At 49.8% G+C, this 22,097-nt stretch overlaps 1 protein-coding gene across 3 annotated transcripts in view; it reads left to right on the top strand.

Moving 5' to 3' along the window:
* The window catches only part of LOC147096759 (neuronal PAS domain-containing protein 3-like), a 448,957-nt gene that overhangs the window by 414,646 nt on the left and 12,214 nt on the right, over nucleotides 1–22,097 (top strand). For all 3 annotated transcript variants that reach the window (XM_085973376.1, XM_085973378.1, XM_085973377.1), the window contains exons 8-11: nucleotides 4,519–4,712; nucleotides 9,845–9,951; nucleotides 15,780–15,927; nucleotides 20,638–20,753. In XM_085973376.1, coding sequence (XP_085829502.1) covers nucleotides 4,519–4,712; nucleotides 9,845–9,951; nucleotides 15,780–15,927; nucleotides 20,638–20,753 — 565 coding nt within the window. The remainder of the gene's footprint in view (nucleotides 1–4,518; nucleotides 4,713–9,844; nucleotides 9,952–15,779; nucleotides 15,928–20,637; nucleotides 20,754–22,097) is intronic.

Raw genomic sequence — 22,097 nt, forward strand, 5'->3', positions numbered from 1 at the left:
CCCCCTCGCCTCCCCCTTACCCTCCCCCTCACCACCCCTCACACTCACCGTCACACTCCCCTCCAATCACCCTCTCCCCACCTCTCTTCACCCTCACCCTCTCCTCCCCTCACCCTCACCCTCCCCTCCCCCTCTCACCCTCCCCCTCCCCCTCCCCTCCCCCTCTCCTCCCCCTCACCCTCCCCTCACCCTCTCCTCCCCCTCACACTCACCCTCCCCCTCGCCTCCCCCTTACCCTCCCCCTCACCATCCCTCACACTCACCGTCACACTCCCCTCCAATCACCCTCTCCTCACCTCTCTTCACCCTCACCCTCACCCTCCCCTCACCCTCTCCTCCCCTCTCCTCACCCTCACCCTCCCCTCCCCCTCTCACCCTCCCCTCCCCCTCCCCTCCCCCTCACCCTCTCCTCCCCCTCACACTCACCCTCCCCCTCGCCTCCCCCTTACCCTCCCCCTCACCACCCCTCACACTCACCGTCACACTCCCCTCCAATCACCCTCTCCTCACCTCTCTTCACCCTCACCCTCCCCTCACCCTCCCCTCACCCTCTCCTCCCCTCACCCGCTCCTCCCCCTCACCCTCACCCTCACACTCCCCTCACCCTCACCCACACCCTCACCCTCTGCATAAGTGAAATCCCAGTCAGCCAGATCGGGGGGCAAGAAAGGAGGGTAAATTCTCCGCTCCCCTCCCCCCCCCACCGCCCCTTGCTCCCGGCCAAGTCTCCGCCAGGCAGGGGGAGTCCAATTCCAGGCTGTTTTGAAGATTTAAAAAATATATTATAAAGACATTTTACTAAATATACATCAGGGTGAGTGCCAAAGGTGAGCTTCCTCCTGCAGATGTCTAAACGTGGAGCAGCAGAATCTGGAGCGTTTCCTGACTGGAGAGGGAGCTCGGGAATGCCGAATGTTCTCCTGGCTGCTCTGTGGTAAAGTCTGCTGCCCTCTCAGCCCTCACCTTGATAAGAACACAGCCAGATAATAAAACAGCCTCTGCGTTACAACACAGCCTGTACTGTGCTTCACATAAAAGGCTGTTTGTATCTCGCGATTATACTCACTGGAGTATTACCACTACAATGACAATGAATTCGTATGCACAGGGCCATCTGCACAACAGCACACCGTGTTCATGATTCCGACAGATCTCTCTCTCCTTTATTGTCCCTCCCCAGACTATCTGTTTTCCGTCTCTATCTGTCTCCTCCAGTCTCTTTTCCTCCCTGAGCCTCTCTCCTCCAATCTCCCTCAAACTCTTAGATCGAATGTACAGACACAGAAACAGGCCACTCTGTCCAACTGCACCGTGCTGGTGTTTATGCTCCACACGAGCCTCCTCCCACCCCTCTTCATCTCACCCCATCAGCATAACCTTCTATTCCTTTCTCCCTCATGTGTCTATCTACATTCCCCTTAAATGCATCTATACTATTCGTCTCAACCACTCCCTGTGGGAGCGAGTTCCACATTCTCACCACTCTCTGGGTAAAGAAGTTTCTCCTGAATTCCCTCTTGGATTTATTAGTGACGATCTGATATTTATGGCCCCTAGTTCTGGTCTCCCCCACAAGTGGAAACATGTTCTCTACGTCTACCCTATCGAACCCCTTTCATAATCTTAAAGATCTCTAGCAAGCCTTCTCTTTTCTACAGAAAAGAGCCCCAGCCTGTTCAGCCTTTGCTGATGATCCACTGACCCCTATTGAAGGTTTGCAAGTGCGGATGTTGGTTGAGAACGGGATGAGTGCGATCGAATATGATGCCTCCTTAATTTAATAGCCTATTGGCACTCGCGCTCTCGCATTGCTCCAACCTCCCAGGACTATCGTAGGAACAGGAGGAGGCCATTCAGCCCCTCCAGCCATTCAGTGAGATCATGGCTGATCTGTATCCTAACTCCATCCACTCGCCTTGGCTCCATATCCCTTAATACCCCGGTCGAGCAAAATTCTATCGGTCTCAGGTTTAGAATGATTAATTGAGCTGGCATCTGCTGCTTTTTAAACATAGAAGAAACATAGAAGATAGGAGCAGGAGGAGGCCATTCGGCCCCTCGAGCCTGCTCCGCCATTCAATGAGATCATGGCTGATCATCCAAATTCAGTACCCTGTCCCTGCTTTCTCCCCATATCCCTTGATCCCTTTAGCCTCAAGAAATATATCCAACTCTTTCTTGAATATATTTAATGAATTGGCCTCCACCGCCCTCTGTGGCAGAGAATTCCACAGGTTCACCACTCTCTGGGTGAAGAAATTCCTCCTCATTTCAGTCCTAAATGGCTTACCCCTTATCCTTAGACTATGACCCCTGGTTCTGGACTCCCCGCCATCGGGAACATCCTTCCTGCATCTAGTCTGTCCAGACCTGACAGAATTTTATAGGTTTCGATGAGATCCCCTCTCAATCTTCTAAACTCCAGCGAGTATAAGCCCAATCAACCCAATCTCTCCTCATACGTCATTCCTGCCATCCCAGGTATCAGTCTGGTGAATCTTCGCTGCACTCCCTCCATGGCAAGAACATCCTTCCTCGGATAAGGTGACCAAAACTGCACACAATACTCCAGGTGCGGTCTCACCAAGGCCCTGTACAACTGCAGCAAGACATCCTTGTTCCTGTACTCGAACCCTCTCGCTATGAAGGCCAACATACCATTTGCCTTCTTAACCGTCTGCTGCACCTGCATGCTTACCTTCAGCGACTGGTGCACAAGAACACCCAGGTCTCTCTGCACTTCCCCTTCTCCCAATCTATTGCCATTCAATGGGAGAGAGTTCCACACTTCTACCACCCTTAGCATGAAGAAGTGTTTCCTAAACTTCTCTCCTGAATGGACTGGCTCTGATTTTAAGGTTATGACCCCTCGTCCGAGACTCCCCGCACCAGTGGGAAAAAAATTCTCTCTCTCTAACTATCCTTATCAATTCCTTTCAAATTCCTAACAAACCTCAAACAAATCACCCCTTAAACCTTCTATATTCCAGGGAACACAAGCCTAGTTTATTTAATCTCTCCTCATAATCTAACCCTTGGAACCCTGGTAACATTACGGTGGAAAAGTCAATCAGCCTCTGAGTCAGAAGGTCGTGGGTTCAAGTCCCACTCCAGAGACTTGAGCACAAAAATCCGGGCTGACGCTCCCAGTGCAGTGCTGAGGGAGTGCTGCACTGTCGGAGGTGCCGTCTTTCGGATGAGACGTTAAACCGAGGCCCCGTCTGCTCTCTCAGGCGGACGTAAAAGATCCCATGGCCACTATTTCGAAGAAGAGCAGGGGGAGCTCTCCCCGGTGTCCTGGGGCCAATATTTATCCCTCAATCAACATCACTAAAAACTGATTATCTGGACATTATCACGTCGTTGTTTGTGGGAGCTTGCTGTGCGCAATTTGGCTGCCGCGTTTCCTACATTACAACAGTGACCACACTTCAAAAAGTACTTCATTGGCTGTAAAGCGCTTTGGGACGTCCTGAGGTCGTGAAAGGCGCTATATAAATGCAAGTCTTACTCTCATCTCACCCTGACGGTCGACAACAGAGAGCACTAAAAATAGGGAGGGGGGGGCGCGGATTGGTGGCTGCTCTGGGATCAGTCTGGTCCACGCAGCTAAAAGTGAGGAGAGAAATTAATTTTGAAGAGTTTGACTGAATGGTGGTTTAACATTAATTTTGCAGCACAAGATTTTCAGGCTGTGGAGCAGGATTGCCCCCTTGTGGCAGAATAAAGGAGTTCGAGCCAAAAGCGTTCAGTCAAACAGCAGCACAAAGCCAAGGCTCAGCTACAGACTTCATTCCCCCCCCCCCTACTCGATCTTTTCACAGAATCACAGAAACCCCACAGTGCAGATAGAGGCCATTTCGGCCCATCGAGCCTGCACCGACACATATCCCACCCGATCCCCGTAACCCCACGTATTTAATACCCCTAACACTAAGGGTCAATTTATCATAGCCAATCAACCTAACCCGCATATCTTTGGACTGTGGGAGGAAACCGGAGCACCCGGAGGAAACCCACGCAAACACGGGGAGAATGTGCAAACGCCACACAGACCGTCACCCGAGGCCGGATTCGAACCCGGGTCCCTGGCGCTGTGAGGCAACAGTGCTCTCGTTCCCTGCACGCCTAGTGCAGCACTGAGAGAGAAGTTTCCGCAGCGGACTAGACATTAAACCGAGACATTCCCCCCCCCCCCGCCTGCCTGTTTAGGGTGGACTTTAAAAGATCCCACGGTCACTATGTGAAGAGGAACGGCGGGGGGGGGGGGGGGAGTTCTCCCCACTCTCCTGACCAATAGTTATCCCTCAACCACCAGAACTGGTCATTCAACTTTCTGCTGTTTGTGGGATCTTGCTGTGCGCAAAATGCCTATTTGCCTACGTGAGAAACACGTCGCTGAATTTCAAAAATGATTTTTATCCCATGCTAAACGCCTTGAAATGTCTCTAGGAGCTGCAATAGAGGTTGCTGAGAGGAAATTTGGACTCTGGGTGAATTTAGCTCTTTCCTTCGCAGGTTATTCACGTCACGGGGCGCTTGCGGCCTCGGATATCGCTGCCTCACACTCGCGCCGTTCCCACCCGGTTCATGGGGATGGTGGCACTCGCGCACACTCTCCCTCCTTCCACCATCAACGAGGTCCGGATCGAGTGCCACATGTTCGTCTCCAGGGTCAGCCTGGACCTGCAGATCATCTACTGTGAGAACAGGTCAGTGCCTCCACGCGGCGGGGAGTGCAGGGAGGACATACCACCAGCAGTCGGCACATTGAAGAGCAAAGGCAGCGGGACATTGCAAGGAGCGCCCGGGTACATTCCATCTCGCTCATTCCGACTCTAGGCCGCCATCTGTGCATTTTAAGTATTTTTTATTTTTATTTCAGAATCTCGCTCTATTCATCTGTCTTATCTATCTGTTGGTCCTTCTGCCTAACTATCTGTCTATCGTATGTCTATCTATCTATCTGTATTGTATGTCTATCTATCTGTTGGTCCTTCTGTCTATCTGAATCGTATGTCTATCTATCTGAATCGTATGTCTATCTATCTGAATCGTATGTCTATCTATCTGAATCGTATGTCTGTCTATCTATCTATCTATTTGAATCGTATGTCTATCTATCTGAATCGTATGTCTGTCTATCTATCTATCTATCTGAATCGTATGTCTATCTATCTGAATCGTATGTCTATCTATCTGAATCGTATGTCTATCTGAATCATATGTCTATCTGAATCGTATGTCTATCTATCTGAATCGTATGTCTGTCTATCTATCTATCTATTTGAATCGTATGTCTATCTATCTGAATCGTATGTCTATCTGAATCATATGTCTATCTATCTGAATCGTATGTCTATCTATCTGAATCGTATGTCTATCTATCTGAATCGTATGTCTATCTATCTGAATCGTATGTCTATCTATCTATCTATCTGAATCGTATGTCTATCTATCTGAATCGTATGTCTATCTATCTGAATCGTATGTCTATCTATCTGAATCGTATGTCTATCTATCTGAATCGTATGTCTATCTATCTGAATCGTATGTCTATCTATCTGTTGGTCCTTCTGTCTATCTATTTGTATCGTATGTCTATCTATCTGTTGGTCCGCCTGCCTGTCTATTTATCGGTCTATCTGTTGGTCCGCCTGCCTGTCTATTTATCGGTCTATCTGTTGGTCCGCCTGCCTGTCTATTTATCGGTCTATCTGTTGGTCCGCCTGCCTGTCTATTTATCGGTCTATCTGTTGGTCCGCCTGCCTGTCTATTTATCGGTCTATCTGTTGGTCCGCCTGCCTGTCTATTTATTGGTCTATCTGTTGGTCCGCCTGCCTGTCTATTTATTGGTCTATCTGTTGGTCCGCCTGCCTGTCTATTTATTGGTCTATCTGTTGGTCCGCCTGCCTGTCTATTTATCGGTCTATTTGTTGGTCCGCCTGCCTGTCTATTTATCGGTCTATCTGTTGGTCCGCCTGCCTGTCTATTTATCGGTCTATCTGTTGGTCCGCCTGCCTGTCTATTTATCGGTCTATCTGTTGGTCCGCCTGCCTGTCTATTTATCGGTCTATCTGTTGGTCCGCCTGCCTGTCTATTTATCGGTCTATCTGTTGGTCCGCCTGCCTGTCTATCTGTCTGCTTAATCTAGCTGTTTGTCAGCTGTATATATGCGCCCATTGGTCTGGCTATTTTATCTCCATCCATCTCAAATGTGTCTGTCTGTTGTACCTGTTTGGAGTAATCTGTCTGTCGAGCTATCTGCTGGGACAATTACAGGTTTCGAGCTGCCTGTCACACGAACGTGGCATCCCCGATTCGCACGACAATGGACAGGTTCCCTGTGACTGAGAGAGACAAGAGAACACCGTCGACTGTGAACAGTGTCTGTGCTGTGTGTGTCAGTCCAGGTCTCCTGACAGCATTTTAAAAAATCAAATTACCATACTGTTTAAATTTAATCATAATATATATATATATTTATAAAAATTGTCCTTTCAGGTGCACAGATTCTTCTATCTGTGTACACTGGAGTCCCCTGACTGTTTCCATTTAATTCAAATGTCATGAATAATAGGACGTGGACAAGAGATATGAATTTCCACCATTGAATCACAGAAAGTTACAGCACAGAAGGAGGCCATTCGGCCCATCGTGTCCGTGCCGGCCGACAAAGAGTTATCCAGCCTAATCCCACTTTCCAGCTCTTGGTCCGTAGCCCTGTGGGTTACGGCACTTCAAGTGCATATCCAAGTACTTTTTAAATGTGATGAAGATTTCTGCCTCGACCACCCTTTCAGGCAGTGAGTTCCAGACCCCCACCGCCCTCTGGGTGGAAAAAATTCTCCTCAACTACCCTCTAAACTTCCAACCAATTACTTTAAATCTAGGCCTCCTACTTATTGACCCCTCTGCTAAGGGAAATAGGTCCTTCCCATCCACTCTATCTAGGCCCCTCATAATTGTATACACCTCAATTAGGTCTCCCCTCAGTTCCAAAGAAAACAACCCCAGCCTATCCAATCTTTCCTCATAGCTAAAATTCCCCAGCCCAGGCAACATCCTGGTAAATCTCCTCTGCACCCTCTCTAGTGCAATCACATCCTTCCTGTAATGTGGTGACCAGAACTGCACGCAGTATTCTAGCTGAGGCCTAACTAGTGTTTTATACAGTTCGAGCATAACCTCCCTGCTCTTATATTCTATGCCTCGGCTACTAAAGGCAAGTATCCCGTATACCTTCTTAACCACCTTATCTACCTGTCCTGCTACCTTCAGGGATCTGTGGACCTGCACTCCAAGGTCCCTCTGATCCTCTACACTTCTCAGTGTCCTACCATTTAATGTGTATTCCCTTGCCTTGTTAGCCCTCCCCAAATGCATTACCTCACACTTCTCCGGATTGAATTCCATTTGCCACTGTTCTGCCCACCTGACCAGTCCATTGATATCTTCCTGCAGTCTGCAGCTTTCTGCTTCATTATCAACCACACGGCCAATTTTTGTATCATCTACAAACTTCTTAATCATACTTCCTACATTCAAGTCCAAATCATTGACATATACCACAAAAAGCAAAGGACCCAGTACTGAGCCCTGCGGAACCCCCCTGGAAACAGCCTTCCAGTCACAAAAACACCCTTCGACCATTACCCTTTGTTTCCTGCCTCTGAGCCAATTTTGAATCCAACTTTGCCTTGGATCCCATGGGCTTTTACTTTCATGACCGGTCTGCCGTGCGGGACCTTATCAAAGGCCTTGCTAAAATCCATATAGACTACATCAAACGCACTACCCTCATCGACCCTCCTTGTTACCTCCTCAAAAAATTCAATCAAGTTAGTCAGACGTGACCTTCCCTTAACAAATCCATGCTGACTGTCCCTAATTAATCCGTGTCTTTCTAAATGAAGGTTTATCCTGTCCCTCAGAATTTTTTCCAATAATTTTCCCACCATCGAGGTTAGGCTGACTGGTCTGTAATTACTCGGTCTATCCCTTTCTCCCTTTTTAAACAACGGTACCACGTTAGCAGTCCTCCAGTCCTCCAGCACCACACCTGTAAGAAGTCACACAACACCAGGTTATAGTCCAACAGCTTTATTTGAAATCACAAGCTTTCGGAGCGCTGCTCCTTCGTCAGGTGAAGTGGAGAAATGCATAAAGACACAGCTTATATAGTCAGAGAATCATGTCAGATGTTTACAGGTAATGTGATAAATGGCAGTTGGAAACATTACCTGTAAACATCTGACATGATTCTCTGACTGTATAATCTGTGTCTTTATGCATTTCTCCACTTCACCTGACGAAGGAGCAGCGCTCCGAAAGCTTGTGATTTCAAATAAAGCTGTTGGACTATAACCTGGTGTTGTGTGACTTCTTACATTTGTCCACCCCAGTCCAACTCCGGCATCTCCACACCACACCATACCTGTAGCCAGAGAGGATTGGAAAATGATGGTCAGAGCCTCTGCTATTTCCTCTCTGACTTCTCTTAACAGTTTGGGATACATTTCATCCGGGCCTGGGGATTTATCCACTTTCAAAGATGCTAAACCCCTTAATACTTCCTCTCTCACTATGTTTATTTCATCTAATATTTCACCATGACTTTGTTCCTCTCCCCTCTCTGTCACACGTCTGTCTCGCTCGCTATTATCCACTCCCCCTCCTGTTTTTTTTGTGCTTTCCATCCATATTTACTCTCGCTGATTTGAACTCGTAACCGCCCGGGGCATTAATAAAGTGAAGAGAGATCAGCTTGGTCGAGTAAGAGACAAGAAGCTTTGAGATGTTACAGAGACAACGGGTGTCTAAATAACCAGGGAAGAGGGGGTGATTACAAGAACATAAGAGATCATGGCTGATCTTCTACCTCAACTCCACCTTCCCGCACTATCCCCATATCCCTTGATTCCCTTAATATCCAAAATTCCATCGATCCCTGCCTTGAATATACTCAACGACTGAGCCTCCACAGCCCTCTGGGGGAGAGAATTCCAAAGATTCACCACCCTCTGAGTGAAGAAATTTCTCCTCATCTCAGTCCTAAATGGCCGACCCCTTATTCTGAGACTGTGACCCCTGGTTCTAGACTCCCCAGCCAGGGGAAACATCCTCCCTGCATCTACCCTGTCAAGCCCTGTAAGAATTTGATATGTTTCAATAAGATCGTCTCTCATTCTTCTAAACTCTAGCGAATGTAGGCCTAGTCTACTCAATCTCTCCTCATAGGACAATCCCCTCATCCCAGAAATCAGATCTGGGGAAATGTGACAGAGTATATAAGAAATCTGAGACATAAGTGTTTGGGAGGAACAGGCAACATTGGACCTGTGGTCTCCAAAGCTCTCCACCACTGGGGTTTTCTTCGCCTCGTACCTGGGTCTGTCGTAGACTAATTCACAGAATGATGCAGCACAGGAGGAGGCCATTCGGCCCATCATGCCTGTGCCAGCTCTTTGAAAGAGCTCTCCAATTAGTCCCCCCCACCCCCACCTGCAGATCTTTCGTTTTGATGGAGATTGGCGGCCGTGATCAGTCAATAACTCCATTTATGGTTGTATCATGCGACCGCCAAGGATGGTAGAAGGCGAACAAGGTGGGCCTTGGTCTTTCATTCGTCTAGCAATTCCTATGTGACAAAATGGGAGGGGGGGGAGATGGAAAACCTGAGGGGCGGGGGGCAGGTTCTGTAAGGAATGGAAACCGGTTTGAAAATGAAGCTGCTGTGTGCGGAACGTAAACTTGTCCATTCTCTGCACAGGCCGCCCTGCTGCGCGTTTCCAACGTCTCCTTGTGTTTCTGACGCCCGTTTGTTCTATTTATCTGAACGCAGAATCTCCGATTACATGGATCTGTCTACCACAGACGTAGTGGGGAAAAACTGCTATCACTTTATTCACGCCGAGGATGTAGAAGGGATCAGGCACAGCCACCTGGACTGTGAGTAACTTCCTTTTTTATTAATCTTTCTATGTTCGCTGCGAGGCGCTGGAAATCCCCAAGATGCTGGCGATGTTGCTTTAGGAACGTTGCAGGACCTTTCAGTTCATTCTTGATGCTCAGGGATTGCCCGTGGCATCACCAGTCAGTTGACAGAGCGAGGTCTTTAGATCCAAGATGGCGGAGGAGTAGGGAGACTTCAGAAACACGCACCACAAAGTCATCTACTGGCTAGAGACTGCAACTGCAATATGACCAGGAGCTTTACTCTGTTTCTAACCCGTGCTGTACCTGCCCCGGGAGTGTTTGATGGGACAGTGTAGAGGGAGCTTTACTCTGTATCTAACCCGTGCTGTACCTGCCCCGGGAGTGTTTGATGGGACAGTGTAGAGGGAGCTTTACTCTGTACCTAACCCGTGCTGTACCTGCCCTGGGAGTGTTTGATGGGACAGTGTAGAGGGAGCTTTACTCTATATCTAACCCGTGCTGTACCTGCCCCGGGAGTGTTTGATGGGACAGTGTAGAGGGAGCTTTACTCTGTATCTAACCCGTGCTGTACCTGCCCCGGGAGTGTTTGATGGGACAGTGTAGAGGGAGCTTTACTCTGTATCTAACCCGTGCTGTACCTGCCCTGGGAGTGTTTGATGGGCCAGTGTAGAGGGAGCTTTACTCTGTATCTAACCCGTGCTGTACCTGCCCTGGGAGTGTTTGATGGGACAGTGTAGAGGGAGCTTTACTCTGTATCTAACCCGTGCTGTACCTGCCCTGGGAGTGTTTGATGGGACAGTGTAGAGGGAGCTTTACTCTGTATCTAACCCGTGCTGTACCTGCCCTGGGAGTGTTTGATGGGACAGTGTAGAGGGAGCTTTACTCTGTATCTAACCTGTGCTGTACCTGCCCTGGGAGTGTTTGATGGGACAGTGTAGAGGGAGCTTTACTCTGTATCTAACCCGTGCTGTACCTGCCCTGGGACTGTTTGATGGGATAGTGTAGAGGGAGCTTTACTCTGTATCTAACCCGTGCTGTACCTGCCCTGGGAGTGTTTGATGGGACAGTGTAGAGGGAGCTTTACTCTGTATCTAACCCCGTGTTGTACCTGCCCTGGGAGTGTTTGATGGGACAGTGTAGAGGGAGCTTTACTCTGTATCTAACCCGTGCTGTACCTGCCCTGGGACTGTTTGATGGGACAGTGTAGAGGGAGCTTTACTCTGTATCTAACCCGTGCTGTACCTGCCCTGGGACTGTTTGATGGGATAGTGTAGAGGGAGCTTTACTCTGTATCTAACCCGTGCTGTACCTGCCCTGGGAGTGTTTGATGGGACAGTGTAGAGGGAGCTTTACTCTGTATCTAACCCGTGCTGCACCTGCCCTGGGAGTGTTTGATGGGACAGTGTAGAGGGAGCTTTACTCTGTATCTAACCCGTGCTGTACCTGCCCCGGGAGTGTTTGATGGGACAGTGTAGAGGGAGCTTTACTCTGTATCTAACCCGTGCTGTACCTGCCCCGGGAGTGTTTGATGGGACAGTGTAGAGGGAGCTTTACTCTGTATCTAACCCGTGCTGTACCTGCCCTGGGAGTGTTTGATGGGCCAGTGTAGAGGGAGCTTTACTCTGTATCTAACCCGTGCTGTACCTGCCCTGGGAGTGTTTGATGGGACAGTGTAGAGGGAGCTTTACTCTGTATCTAACCCGTGCTGTACCTGCCCTGGGAGTGTTTGATGGGACAGTGTAGAGGGAGCTTTACTCTGTATCTAACCCGTGCTGTACCTGCCCTGGGAGTGTTTGATGGGACAGTGTAGAGGGAGCTTTACTCTGTATCTAACCCGTGCTGCACCTGCCCTGGGAGTGTTTGATGGGACAGTGTAGAGGGAGCTTTACTCTGTATCTAACCCGTGCTGTACCTGCCCTGGGACTGTTTGATGGGATAGTGTAGAGGGAGCTTTACTCTGTATCTAACCCGTGCTGTACCTGCCCTGGGAGTGTTTGATGGGACAGTGTAGAGGGAGCTTTACTCTGTATCTAACCCCGTGCTGTACCTGCCCTGGGAGTGTTTGATGGGACAGTGTAGAGGGAGCTTTACTCTGTATCTAACCCGTGCTGTACCTGCCCTGGGACTGTTTGATGGGACAGTGTAGAGGGAGCTTTACTCTGTATCTAACCCGTGCTGTACCTGCCCTGGGACTGTTTGATGGGATAGTGTAGAGGGAGCTTTACTCTGTATCTAACCCGTGCTGTACCTGCCCTGGGAGTGTTTGATGGGACAGTGTAGAGGGAGCTTTACTCTGTATCTAACCCGTGCTGTACCTGCCCTGGGAGTGTTTGATGGGACAGTGTAGAGGGAGCTTTACTCTGTATCTAACCTGTGCTGTACCTGCCCTGGGAGTGTTTGATGGGACAGTGCAGAGGGAGCTTTACTCAGTATCTAACCCGTGCTGTACCTGCCCTGGGAGTGATTGATGGGGCGGTGTAGAGGGAGCTTTACTCTGTATCTGACCCGTGCTGTGCCTGCCCTGGGAGTATTTAAACACCTGATGCCCAAACGCCCTTCCACAGCCCTAATATACGTCAGCCTGTACAGCACAAAGTTCAGGAACAAAAAAGGTTTAGAAGAATGACGCTAGCTCCCCCAGTGGCTCAGTAAGTAAGTGATCCTCCCTGACCCAGAGTTCGTTCTCCCGTCAGTATAAATGGAACGTATCTCAGTGAAGACCGCACTGGGCAGGAATTGTCTTCAGCGCACCTGGGCTGGGAGAGGGAAAAGCCAGAAAGACATTGAGCTCCTGATCAGTATCCAGTGAGTCCTGTGTGTGGACAGCAGCTGAGGGCAGGATCGGAGCCCCCGCTGTGATGCCTTCCATGCACGAATATCCTCCCAACACTTTTTACTGTCCAGCCTCACGCATTAAGTTCAGCCAGATTTTAATGCGGCGAGTTGTGATCTGGAACACGCTGCCTGAAAGGGCGGTGGAAGCAGATTCAACAGTGACTTTCCAAAGAGAATTGGATAAATACTCAAGGTGGGGGGCAGGGGGGGGAATGTGCAGGGCTACAGGGAAAGAGATGGGGGGATTGGGATTAATTGGACAGCGCTACCAAAGAGCCAGCACAAGCAGGATGGGCCGAATGGCCTCGTTCTGTGCTGTATCATTCGATGATTCTAGTTGGGTGAGTTAGCAGAGAGAGGGGCTGGTGTCCAGGGCAGTGGTAGCCCCTTCAGGGATGTGAGGGGCTAGCGGGGACGAGAGGGAATTGGCAGGCAATTCTTTGAAAGTGTTATTGTCGTTTCCGAGCGTAGATACAGTGCCGGGAGTGGTGCTGTTTTTTTTTAAAGGCTGGTGTGGATCTCATTTCAGCTCCCTCAAGGGTTAAAGATATATCTGTCACAATTTATCTCGATTGCAATTGATCGCACTTACTGAAATGAGCAACTCCTGTGGAATTCGAGACTTTAAATCCGTTTTGTTGTTGGGATATTAAAACGGAACGTTTGCTGAATTGAATTTAAAGCTTTTTATTTCTGGGCTGCCACAGTTCAGCCCATCAATCACTCCAAGTCCCAATACACTGCTGGAGCAGAGCGGGAGAGACTGACGATAAGAGAGAGAGAGAGACTGAGAGAGAAACTCAGAGGGAGAGAGAGACTGGGAGAGGGAGAGAGAGACTGAGAGAGGGAGAGAGAAACAGAGAGGGAGAGAGAGACAGAGAGAGGGAGAGAGAAACTGAGAGAGGGAGGGAGAGACTGAGAGAGGGAGAGAGAGACTGAGAGAGGGAGAGAGAAACTGAGAGAGGGAGAGAGAGACAGAGAGGGAGAGAGAGACTGAGAGAGGGAGAGAGAAACTGAGAGAGGGAGAGAGAGACTGAGAGAGGGAGAGAGAGACAGAGAGAGGGAGGGAGAGAGACAGAGAGAGGGAGGGAGAGACTGAGAGAGGGAGAGAGAGAGACTGAGAGAGGGAGGGAGAGACTGAGAGAGGGAGAGAGAGAGACAGAGAGACTGAGAGAGACAGAGAGAGGGAGAGAGAGACAGAGAGAGGGAGAGAGAGACTGAGAGAGGGAGGGAGAGACTGAGAGAGGGAGAGAGAGAGACTGAGAGAGGGAGAGAGAGACTGAGAGAGGGAGAGAGAGACTGAGAGAGGGAGGGAGAGACAGAGAGGGAGAGAGAGACTGAGAGAGGGAGAGAGAGACTGAGGGAGAGAGAGACTGAGAGAGGGAGGGAGAGACAGAGAGGGAGAGAGAGACTGAGAGGGAGAGAGAGACTGAGAGAGGGAGGGAGCGAGAGGGAGAGAGAGACTGAGAGAGGGAGGGAGCGAGAGGGAGAGAGAGACTGAGAGAGGGAGAGAGAGAGAGAGAGAGAGACTGAGAGAGGGAGAGAGACAGAGAGGGAGAGAGAGAGAGAGACTGAGAGAGAGAGAGGGAGAGAGAGACTGAGAGAGGGAGAGAGAGACTGAGAGAGGGAGAGAGAGACTGAGGGAGAGAGAGAGACAGAGAGAGAGAGACACGAAAACTGAAAGAGAGAGACAGAGAGAGACTGAGCGAGAGAGAGACTGAGCGAGAGAGAGAGCGAGACAGAGAGAGTGTGAGACAGAGAGCGAGACAGACAGAGAGAGGGAGCGCGAGACAGAGAGAGGGAACGCGAGACAGAGAGAGGGAGCGCGAGACAGAGAGAGGGAGCGCGAGACAGAGAGAACGAGACTGAGAGAGAGAGTAAACACAGAGATGAAAAAAGAACAAAAGATGGATAAAAACAAACAGGAGTGAGACAAATAAAGCGAGAGAGGACATAGAGAAGGGAAGTGTCACTGACTGTGTCTCTACTGATGTTAATCCAGCTCCCTCACACTGTCGCTCAGTAACCCCTACCCCCAGCGCCCTGTGTTACTGACTGTGTCTCTACTGGTGTTAATCCAGCTCCCTCACACTGTCGCTCAGTAACCCCTCTCCCCCCAGCACACTGTGTTACTGACTGTATCTCTACTGGTGTTAATCCAGCTCCCTCACACTGTCGCTCAGTAACCCCTACCCCCAGTGCCCTGTGTTACTGACTGTGTCTCTACTGATGTTAATCCAGCTCCCTCACACTGTCGCTCAGTAACCCCTACCCCCAGCGCCCTGTGTTACTGACTGTGTCTCTACTGATGTTAATCCAGCTCCCTCACACTGTCACTCAGTAACCCCTACCCCCAGCGCCCTGCGTTACTGACTGTGTCTCTACTGATGTTAATCCAGCTCCCTCACACCATCACTCAGTAACCCCTCCCCCAGCACACTGTGTTACTGTCTGTATCTCTACTGATGTTAATCTAGCTCCCTCACACTGTCACTCAGTAACCCTTCTCCCCCAGCGCCCTGTGTTACTGACTGTGTCTCTACTGATGTTAATCCAGCTCCCTCACACTGTCGCTCAGTAACCCCTACCCCCAGCGCCCTGTGTTACTGACTGTGTCTCTACTGATGTTAATCCAGTTCCCTCACACTGTCGCTCAGTAACCCCTCTCCCCCAGTGCCCTGTATTACTGACTGTATCTCTACTGATGTTAATCCAGCTCCCTCACACTGTCACTCAGTAACCCCTCTCTCCCAGCACCCTGTGTTACTGACTGTATCTCTACTGATGTTAATCCAGCTCCCTCACACTGTCGCTCAGTAACCCCTCTCCCCCAGCACCCTCTGTTACTGACTGTATCTCTACTGATGTTAATCCAGCTCCCTCATACTATTGGTGGGATTCTGACCAAAGCATTATTGCTTCAGCCTCCCCCCTCCACGCCCCCCCTCACCTTCTCACTCTGCCACGGCGCCCGTGAACAAACCCCTTGCTCTTCTTCCCCGCAGTGTTAAACAAGGGTCAGGTGGTCACCAAGTACTACCGCTGGATGCAGAAGAACGGCGGCTACATGTGGGTGCAGTCGAGCGCCACGATCTCGATCAACGTCAAGAACGGAAACGAGAAGAACATCATCTGGGTCAACCACGTGCTGAGGTGAGGTTGTGGGGGGGGATGGGGCGGGTTAGGGGGGTGGTCCTTCTCGCCCGCTCCATGTACCAACCTTCAAAACTGATGGGCCGGAAAAGACCAGCTGGTCACACATTTCAAAGAAGAGCTGGGGGGTGAGGGCGTGTTCGCCCTGCACTCCCCCCCAATATTTATCCCTCAACCAACATTCACAATAGCAGATTATCTGGTTATGTATCTCATTGCTGTTTGTGGGAGCTTGCTGTGCGCAAATTGGCTGCTGCGTTTCCTACATTACAACAGTGACTCCACTTCAAAAAGTACTTCATTGGCTGTATAGGGACGTCCGGTGGTCGTGAAAGGCGCTATAGAAATGAAGTTCTTTCTCTTTCTTTTCTTACTTGATGGCTGGAGCATCATGACCAGACATTTCCTATCCCCTCCCCCCCACCACCCCATCCCAACCCACGCTTCCCTCCACAGTCATGTAATCTCCTGGGAGAGTCCAAAAAAAACCACAGAATGAAACCCCCCCCCGCCCAGGGCAAATAAGGGAAAGAAATTCCTCTCCGACCCCTTCAGGTGATTGAAACCAGTCAAGGAGATCACATGAACCAAGTGTTTTCTATAAAGACACTTACATAAGAAACAAGAGTAGGAGTCGGCCATTCGGCCCCTCGAGCCTGCTCCGTCATTCAACACGGTCATGGCTGATCATTGACCTCAACACCACTTTCCCGCACTATTCCCCATATCCCTGATTCCCCATAGAGTCCAAAAATCTCTCGATCTCAGCCTTGAATATACTCAACGACTGAGCCTCCACAGCCCTCTGAGGGAGAGAATTCCCTTGATCCCTTTAGCCTTAAGAAATATATCCAACTCCTTCTTGAATATATTTAATGAATTGGCCTCAACTGTCTTCTGTGGTAGAGAATTCCAAAGATTCACCGCCCTCTGAGTGAAGAAATTCCTTCTCATCTCAGTCCTAAATGGCCGACCCCTTATCCTGAGACTGTGACCCCTGGTTCTAGACTCTCCAGCCAAGGGGAAATAACCTCCCAGTGTCTACGATAGCAAAATACTGCGGATGCTGGAAATCTGAAATAACAGCAGAAAAAGCTGGAAAAACTCAGCAGGCCCGGCAACATCCGTGGAGAGAGAAACAGAGTCAATGTTTCAGGTCGAAACCCTTCGTCAGAACTGACAGTGTCTACCCTGTCAATCCCCCTCAGAATCTTATACGTTTCAATGAGATCACCTCTCAAACTTCTTCCAAACTCCAGAGAGTTTAGGCCCAGTCTACTCAATCTCTCCTCACAGGACCGTCCTCTCATCCCAGAGATCAATCTAATATGATGCGATCTCTGCCCCGTCGGGAACCGGTCCAGCGGCCTCTGGAAGGCGAAGAGTCAGCCCCCCAACCTCGCCAGCCGGCATCCCATTCCAGAGGCTCAGTGCTCTCTGGGGAAAATGTTAATTCGCTCTTCCAGCGCTGGGAGTGGTTGCCATGGCGGCATTGACTGGTGTGGGGCAAATTGTCTCTCGATTGCGCCGTGTCAGCTTGGCAGCACTCCCACTTCCTGGGCCATAGGAACCGGAGGAGGCCATTCAGCCCCTCGAGCCTATTCCGCCATTCAGTTAGATCGCGCTTGACCTCTGTCTCAACTCCGCCTGTTTACCCGCCTTTGCTCCATATCTCAATACCCCTGCCTAACAAAAATATATCGATCTCCATCTTGAAATTTTCAATTGACCCCCCCCCACAGCATCCACGACATTTTGGGGGAGTTCCAGATTTCCGCTCCCCTTTGTGTGAAGAAGTGCTTCCTGACATCACCTCTGAACGGCCAGGCTCTAATTTTAAGGTGATGCCCCCCCCATATTCTGGACTCCCCCCACCAGAGGAAATAGCTTCTCTCCATCTACCCGTAATCATTTTAAGCACCTCAATTAGATCACCCCCCGCAAAACCTTCTAAACTCAAGGCAATACAACCCAAGTTTATGCTGCCTGTCCTCGCAATTTAACCCTTTAAACCGTGGGCTCAAGCCGCTCTCCAGGATTAGAGCACGTGATCTAGGATAATGTTAAAGTGAGGGAGTGCAGCTCTGTCAGAGGAGCTGTTGTTGAAGTCGAGATTGTATGAGGGAAGATTCTGGGGGAGGTGACTGAGGGCAGGGCTAAAAGGGGAGGTTATGAGGAGGATCTTGGAGCAGAGAGGAGAGATTGGGTCGTGGGGATGAGGGATTCCGCCTCAGCGGGGATGATGTAAGGAGCGAGGTAAAAGAAAGAAAGTGCTTTCCACGATCTCAAGATGTCCCAAAGCGCTTTACAGTCAATGAAGTACTTTTGAAGTGTAGTCACTGTTGTAATGTAGGAAACCCGGCAGCCAATTTGTGCACAGCAAGCTCCCACAAACAGCAATGTGATCACCTGTTTTTTAATGATGTTAGTTGAGGGATAAATATTGGCCCCCGGACACCTGGGGAGAACTCCCCCCCTGCTCTTCTTCGAAATAGTGGGCGTGGGATCGTTTACGTCCTCCCGAGAGAGGGCAGACGGGGGCCTCGGTTTAATGTCTCATCCGACAGCCCGGCACCCCCTCAGCACCGCGCTGGGAGCGACAGCCTGGATTTTGTTTTGTGCTCAAGCCTCTGGGAGTGGGACTGCGAACCCACGACCTTCTGACTCGGAGGCGAGAGGTGGCTACCCGCTGGACCACGGCCGAAAACTCACGGGGAAGGGCTACTTGTGTGATATGGTGGTGGGCTTTGCCGAGGCCCCAGGGGAACCCGTAACCGCCCCCCCCCCCCTAGAATGAATCAGCACTGTCGGCAGGGGCTGTGTGAAATAAAAACTTTAAAATAATAGTACGAAATGATTACTCGTCCTACATTACAACGGTGGCCACACTTCAATAAAGTACTTCATTGGCTGTAAAGCGCTTTGGGACGTCCGGTGGTCGTGAAAGGCGCTATAGAAATGCAAGTTCTTTCTTGCTTCTTTCTATGATACACTGCAGAATAGAAAACCTTGACTGCCAGGCCTGTAATTACACTTTGTGAAGCTTAATTCTTCACATCACAGCGCCTTTTAAAGAAATAAATCTGAAAAAATTACCGCACGCCCAGCCTTTATAGTCTGTTCTGTGTTAGTCAGAAGGGGGGGGAAAAGAAGTCATTGCTGCGATAATATTTAGTAATCACAACACCGCAAATAATTAGCTGTGACTGATTTAACACAAAACTATTAGTTGCTGCGATTTATACTTTAATTGCAGGCATTAATTACAGGGCCTAATTAACATGCACCTAACAGAAGGAGCCACATTTCCTCATTACACTGTCAGTTCACACCCTCTTGACATACACTGCTGGGAACGACAGACTCTGCCGTTCCTCCTGGTCAATGCTCCCCCTCATTTATTTATTTTTTTGGGTGCGCGGTCCCTTTAACTGGCCGCGCGGCCCCGTTCAAATTTTGGCGCGGGCGCGGCTCCTCCGGTGCGGCCTGCGCGGAAAGGTTGCTCCCGGTCTCTCTCATTTTCCTCCGCCAGTTTTATTTCTCTCCCAACCTTTCCTGACTCTTCCCCGTCTTCACGCTTATCTCCTGTCGGCGCAGCTTGGCAACCCCCTTCTCTCTCATAGAAACATAGTGACATGAATCTTGCCATTCATGTGGAAATGACTTATGAAATAATACTGGGCGGCCTGCTGGTGGCGCTGTCCAGGGAGAGTATAAATACTCGGGCATGGGCCCAGCTTGCTCAGGACATTCTTTTACAGGAACTAGTGAAGGACACAACTAGAACTCCATGTTGTAAAACAGTTGATTAAAGCTTTGTTTAACGCTTAGACCAAGTGCCTAGTAGTTTTCTTACGTCACATAGAAGATAGGAGCAGGAGTAGGCCATTCGGCCCCTCGAGCCCGTTCCACCATTTAATGGGATCATGGCTGATCATCCAAATTCAGTACCCTGTCCCTGCTTTCTCCCCATATCCCTTGATCCCTTTAACCTTAAGAAATATATCTAACTCCTTCTTGAATATATTTAATGAGTTGGCCTCAACTGCCTTCTGTGGTAGAGAATTCCACAGGTTCACCACTCTCTGGGTGAAGAAATTCCTCCTCATCTCTGTCCTAAATGGTTTACCCCTTATCCTTAGACTGTGACCCCTGGTTCTGGACTCCCCCGCCATCGGGAACATCCTTCCTGCATCTAGTCTGTCTAGTCCTGTTAGAATTTTATAAGTTTCAATGAGATCCCCTCTCATTCTTCTAAACTCTAGCAAATATAGAGTTTAAAGTATTTAATTTAATGAAATTTTAACTAATACGTGATGTTTTTAAAAAAAAATTATTTAATGTTTAACTGTCTTTTTTAAGTGATCCCCATTCATACGTTTGACAGATCTGTGCGTAGAGGCCTGTCAAAAGTGTGAAGGGGGATTCCCTTCTTTGACTGGCTCCCCGTGGCCCACGAACCGCCTGGGGTACCTGGGCCTCTGCGCATTTCGTAGTGCCAGAGGCCCAGGATCGCAAGCCATCCACCCCGCCCGATGGGAAAAGCCGGCCCGACGGGTTCTGCGTCCGCAGCCCTCTGGGGCAGAGAATGCCGAAAGATTCACCGCCCTCGGAGTGAAGAAAATTGAGGTGGAAATTTACGCGGCCGTCTCGTTTTCTTCACCGCGCTGATTCACGTCGTTATTTTTTTTTTTGGAAACCCGCTTACAGCAAATCCGAGCACCGTGACACTCCGATGGACATCTCGCAACTCCCGCTATCGGCCATCAAAGCTTCCACGCAACTGGAGTTATCGGATTCGGAGTCCGACTCCCGGGAGCACTTAGGTAAAAACTGCCCGCCGTGCCGTGCGTCACCTGTAAAGCGTATTCCATTTCTTTCGCGCTGAGTGATCAAGTTCGGGGACGAATAAGTCACTGCGCCGGCTTACGGCTCGGTCACAACTGCACACTGCCGAGTGTAACACTGAGCCGGGCAAGGACACAGAGGGGAGGACGTGAAGCTACCGTTGTACGCAGCTCTGGTCAGACCCCCATCCGGAGTAACTGCGTTCAGTTCTGGGCACCGCCCCTCGGGAAGGATATACTGTCCTTGGAGCAGATGCAGTTCAGATTCAGCAGAATAATTCCGGGGCTTCGAGGGTTAAATCACGAGGACAGGTTGCACAGTCTAGGCTTGTACTCCCTCGAGAGTAGAAGGTTAAGGGGATGATCTAATTGAGGTGTTTAAGATGATTAAAGAATTTAATAGGATAGATAGAGAGAAACTATTTCCTCTGGTGGGGGGAGTCCAGAACAAGGGGGACATCACCTTAAAATTAAAGCCAGGCCATTCAGGGGTGATGTCGGGAAGCACCAAATCTGGCACTCTCTCCCCTCAAAAAGCTGTTGAGGCTGGGGGGTCAATTGAAAATTTAAAAACTGAGATTTATAGATTTTTGCAAGGGTTACGGAACCAAGGAGGCTAGATGGAGTTGAGACACAGATCAGCCATAATCGAATTGAATGGCGGAACAGGCTCGAGGGGCTGAGTGGCCTCCTCGTGCCCCTATGTTCACAACAACATTTATATAATGCTATTAATGTAGTAAAACGTCCCAGGGCGCTGCACAGGAGCGATTATCAGACAAAATTTGACACCGAGCCACATAAGGAGAGATTAGGGCAGGTGACCAAAAGCTTGGTCAAAGAGGTCGGTTTTAAGGAGCGTCTTAAAGGAGGAGAGAGAGGCGGAGAGGTTTAGGGAGGGAATTCCAGAGCTTAGGGCCCAGGCAGCTGAAGTCACGGCCGCCGATGGTGGGGCGAAGGAAGTGGGGGAAGCTCAAGAGGCCAGAATTAGAGGAGCGCAGAGATCTCGGAGGGTTGTAGGGCTGGAGGAGGTTACAGAGATTGGGAGGGGGGCGAGGCCATGGAGGGGAAGGCTGTGAGGTGACCCGACCGAGGTATTTAAGATTATGAAAGGGTTTGATAGGGTAGGCGTAGAGAAGATGTTTCCAAAACTAGGGGTCATTAATATAAGATAGTCACTAATAAATCCAATAGGGACTTCAGGAGAAACTTCTACGTGACCTACAGGGCTACAGACCAAGAGCTGGAAAGTGGGATTAGGCTGGATAGCCCTTTTTCGGCCGGCACAGACACGATAGGCCGAATGGCCTCCTTCGGGTTGAA

This window comes from Somniosus microcephalus, chromosome 34 (assembly GCF_052327205.1).
Source record: "Somniosus microcephalus isolate GS21.2 chromosome 34, FLI_Smic_1.0, whole genome shotgun sequence".
Lineage (NCBI taxonomy): Eukaryota > Metazoa > Chordata > Chondrichthyes > Squaliformes > Somniosidae > Somniosus > Somniosus microcephalus.